General features: G+C 46.6%; 1 protein-coding gene across 9 annotated transcripts in view; it reads right to left on the minus strand.

Annotated features, from left to right (window-relative positions):
• The window catches only part of ptprt (protein tyrosine phosphatase receptor type T), a 279,550-nt gene that overhangs the window by 208,339 nt on the left and 66,211 nt on the right, over nt 1–5,000 (minus strand). For all 9 annotated transcript variants that reach the window (XM_030091481.1, XM_030091480.1, XM_030091479.1 and 6 more), the window contains exons 3-4: nt 3,127–3,287; nt 991–1,101 (exon numbers count right to left, since the gene is read on the minus strand). In XM_030091481.1, coding sequence (XP_029947341.1) covers nt 991–1,101; nt 3,127–3,287 — 272 coding nt within the window. The remainder of the gene's footprint in view (nt 1–990; nt 1,102–3,126; nt 3,288–5,000) is intronic.

Consider the following 5,000-nt stretch of genomic DNA (forward strand, 5'->3'; position numbering starts at 1 on the left):
AATCAGCTCTCACAGATAATAAAAGGACTCAGCTTCCAGGCAACACAGAAATAATCAGGTGAAATATCAGTTTGTGGTACAGGTTTCATAATTCCACTGAAAACAGAGTGTTGTATCTGTACTGCCGGGACAGTAAACTGAGCTCCTGCACTTTACATGCATGTTAAGGTCACTAATACGACGCGTTTAATGAACAGCAGCTAAAGTTTGGAAAGCCGATCACTGTTCACTGGAGAAATCTGGACCGAAAAGATCATTTTATGTATAAAAGCAGCATTTCAGCAAGGCAGTGCTCGTCTTAAAAGCCTGATAACATGCATCTGGTGCGACACATCGAAATGCTGAAGAGTGGCGTCCTCTAATGAAGAGACGCTAAAACAAAGACAGGCTCAGTCTCCGGGGAAGGGCGCTCACAGGCGCTCATTTTGGGGAAACATGGAGGAAGTCACGGAGCAGCGGGACGGATGAAATATCAAATATTGACCCAGACGGACGTTTTGACACGAGGGGGCGTGTTGAAAGATCTCAGGCAAATTAAAGCAGGACTGGACTCCTGCCATGTGACCAGACAGTCAAAAACCCTCTCTGGACTGAATCCTGCCTGCATTCTGCTCTGCATTGTTTAAACTGAGCCTATTTTTTTTTACATTGTCCACCGTGTACTGACTCTAAAGCAGGGGCGTCAAACGTGAGGCCCGTGGGCCGAAAGTAGCTCGCAAGAGGCTGCAGTCCGGCCCCCAAAACCACCGAGCAAATAGTCAAAAACTCCAGGAAAACACTCATTTTTTTTAAAAAAAAAACAAACTTCTTCGGGCAGCAGACAAAACTCGACACTGAGAAATTGGTTCATTCATCTCGTATTCTCAACAAATAAAAGCTTTAAAGGTTAAATTTAAAGCTCATTATGGCACCAGTTCGTTATTTCGCCCGTCCAGGTGAGGATGAGCTGGACACGACCTCTGAATCCATCTGGAGTGTGAGGCGCCGTACCTGGTAGGAGTTGGGCCAGAACGTGGAAATGGCCAGCTCGGCCTTCACCCATCCCTCGGTGACGGTGTCCGAGGCGTTCCACACCGGGTTGCCCTGAGCGCCGCCGTTCACCTGCAGACAGGAGGGTGACGGAGTTACTGCAGGCAGATCCGGCGGGCGGAGGAGGGACTCAGAGGCTTTCACTGTGATTCACCGTTCATATCAAGGTTTTATGAAGCGCATCTCAAGATCTCAAAGTCAGGAGAGCAAAATACTGAATAAAATCAGACTTATTTAACTAACACCATGTTAAAAATAAATACAACTCTTCAGACTGGTACATTTCTCTCTAGATTTTTGAACTGAATTACTTTATTTGCATTGTACTACAAAAAGAACACTATAAGGCACAGTTTTTTTTAAGGCCAACGGGATAAAAACAATATAAAAACCATCAAAACATTATAATCATCAGTAAAACCAACATTTCACTGACTACCCCTCATTGTCATGACTGTAAAATATGGATCACATGTTCTCGAGGACTGGACTGGCTGGAACCATGGTGATGGAGTAATACTGGCACTAGTTCATGTGCACAATCCTTTTTTTTTTTTAAATAGTTTATAATATATATTGAGCTGAGGCGATCAGAGGGAGAACAGTCAGTCTGTCCCTGCATGTGTCCTCAAAGCCTCTGAGCAGACACCAGAACACCGGTCCGCCTGTTCACCTCTTCTCTGCGGCAGTTCCCTGCAGACCGACACAAATCCACCTCCACCTCCTCTGGAAAACTGGTTTCTCAAATGGAAATATCGTTTTTTGTAGGGGTGTCCTCAGATATTCGACGATTTGATGATGCGTTCGAAGGGGCCTGATTCGACGGCCAATCATACAGTCGAAGCATCGCAACATGTGGTTATTAAACGAGGACCATTCCATTCCAGCTGTATGGGGGTGCTGAATGACTGGTTTTACACAGAATTTGCTTGTTTTTTTCCAGATAAACATGATATAAAGCCTATTTGATATACATGTTAGCCTATCAAATATACTGTGGAAAAATGTACTTAACTTGTACTTTTATTCAATATTCTATCTATTTAGAGTTTGTGAATGAACCACCGTGGTGAATGAGCTCCATCACAGAGCAGCGTCTCGGTGGTGATTTGGTTTCACTTTAAAAGGCTCACAATGTCGGAAAAAACTTCAGAACAAGTCAAAGATGATCCAAAAAAAGTCAAATGCAAGTTGTGTCAGCAGCTCCTTTCACATCACTCCACAACAACTATGGCTTTCCACCTTAAAGGGTAAGCTCTGCGGTAAAGCCGTCCCTCTGTGAAGCAGATAACTGGGTGTATGAAAGACGTTTCTGTCACTCACTTCTCAATTTTAATGGTGACTTTCATTTCGTTTAATTGTAATATTTTAGGTTATTATATTAATTTTTTATTTATCTAAAAGGCTTATTCTATTTAATTTAGTGTTTGTTTTTGCGTGGATGCTGCGCTGCGAAACGGACCGACACAGTGCAATTAAGCCTGTTTCATTTAATTTGAGCAGATAATGTGAGAAATTGTGAAGCCTAAAAATTTGAGCTTATCTACAGAGATTATAGATATAAATAAATGACGTGCTTTAGCCCGTTTGTTAGAAGAGGCTTTGGTTCTGGTCATTTGAACTATACTTCATTTATTTGATGTTTAGAGTTACCGACACTTTGTTCCAGTCTGTGTTTCAGTGTGTAGGAAAAAAATAAGTGTTGTTTTACCTGCCTGCGCTGTTTTGGTTTTTATTATTATTATTATTACTGTAACATTCTGCTGTAGCCTATATTCAAAAGATTCTAAAAAAACAAAAAAAACAAAAATGATAGATTCGACTATCAGTTGACGATCAGCAGGATCAGACGAATCAGATTCGACTATGTAAATTCTCAGTCGGGGACACCTCCAGTTTTTTGTCCCCGAGGAAGACAAGCCTGTTGACTCAACGCCTGCCTCTGTAGATGGACATGCATGGACACTCCGTCTTCCCTTCAGACCAGGAACGTCTCCGCAGTCCTGATCCAAACCCTGACCTGAAAACAGCTGAGTGAACCGGCGGCGGCCCCCACGCCGGCGGCCGCCCCGGCCGGACAACACAGAGAACACACACCTTGATGTAGACGTTGAGCGTCCCCGGACTGGCGCCGTCCCGGCTGGACAGGGAGTACAGGAAGTCGATGCAGTGGGTGTCGTTCTCCTTCAGGGTGGGCATGTAGAGGTGGGCCTTCTGGCCCGACGCCCGGCCCGACGCGTTCACCACCATGAAGGAACCTGCGGGAACCGGAGCGGGAGAACAACCGTCACTGGAGAACCGCAGGAGCAGGCCGAGTCTGGAATCACGCCGCCGCTTCCACACATTCACCTTCAGCTTCCACTGCGACAGATTTGCTGTGAGTTGACTTTGTCGGCCAAACTACTGGCTAAAAGCTGTGAGAGCGGCGGCGGTGGCGGCGGCGGCGCTGAGGCTGCATCTGCCAGATGCTTGATGTGGTTAAAAGGAAAATCTCATCAAGCTCTCGACTGTATTTCAGTAACTTAATGCATCCAAACCCCGGGAGGTGGCGGACCCAGACATAAAACACATTTTCTCTGTCGACTCGCAGCTTAACTGTGTTTTAGTCCGTGCTTTATCGCGCGAGATGGAGCTTTTATGGGCCGGGCGGCCGGCCGCGGCTGGCCGCGTGCCATTTAGCTGGACCGGGAGGCCGTTTGGCAAGAGACGGGAAAAAAACCCTGAATCATACAGGTGTGACTGAACGAGGCTGAACGCATCCAGATTAACAGGCACGAGAGAGAGAGAGGGTGTGTGTGTGTGTGTGTGTGTGTGTGTGTGTGTGTGTGTGTGTGCGCGCTGCCGTAGGCTGATGACAAATCAACAATTAGCCCAAAGAAAGGCGACTGAAACCAGGGAACTGCTCAACATTTCACTCTTCAATTAGAAACCCTCAACACACACACACACACACACACACACACACACACACACACACACACTGCACATTCCAGCAGCTCCAAAGTTTCTTTATTGTTGTTTTTTTCCTTCTTCTTCTTCAGTTGACGCGAGTCGGCGTGACGCCGGATGATGTGTGTGATGTGTGTTATCTTCCTCGCTCTGTCAGCTGTCTCCACGGAGGAGGCCGAGGTGCTACAATGTGCACATCAACATGAAAACACACACACACACACACATTTTCACCGTTTACAGGAATAAACAAGCTTCGGTTCAATCGCACATCGTCTCACGTGCACAAAACACACAACGAGGCACGGCGACAAACGCACACACACACACACACACGGCCAGCGTTTCACACATTGTTCCCCAGCTGCGAGGTCAGAGAGGAGCAATCTGTTAACGTGAGAAAATGTGATGAATCGCTCTACCGTGTCAACACACACATACACACACACACACTGACACACACACACTCAGGCGTACATCAAAATAAGTGGGTCAGCAGACACACACACACACAGACACAGTGCCACACGAGACCAGCTGTTTTCACAAACACTGCAGAGAGTCGGAGCGCCGGCTTTCATTCCTCCACAGCTCCTGACATCAAAGGTCTCAGCTGTGTCTTTCAGCTGCCGGAGTGCCTCTGAGCAAAGCGTTTAACCCCCACTGATGCAAAGGAATGGCGCTGTATGTTGGGCCCAGTGCAGACACATTACATCTCTGGTGGGGGGGGGTCAGGGAGGTGTGTGTGTGTGTGTGTGTGTGTGTGTGTGTGTGTGTGTGTGTGTGTGTGTGTGTGTGTGTGTGTGTTCTCGTATTTCTATCCTTGTCGGGGCCAAATGTCCCCACAAGGATAGCAAAACGTGGAACGACGTGCCTTGTGGGGACCTTTTTCCGGTCCTAAGTAGGAGAAACAGTGTTTTCTTGACCATGTTGTTGTTACTGAAAAAAGTAAAAGTGCAAAAACATTTCTTTAGGGTTAGGCTTTGTTGTGGTGTGGGTTAGGGTTAGGGTAAGGGTTAGGG

Source organism: Salarias fasciatus, chromosome 5 (assembly GCF_902148845.1).
Source record: "Salarias fasciatus chromosome 5, fSalaFa1.1, whole genome shotgun sequence".
In the NCBI taxonomy this organism is placed as follows: Eukaryota; Metazoa; Chordata; class Actinopteri; order Blenniiformes; family Blenniidae; genus Salarias; species Salarias fasciatus.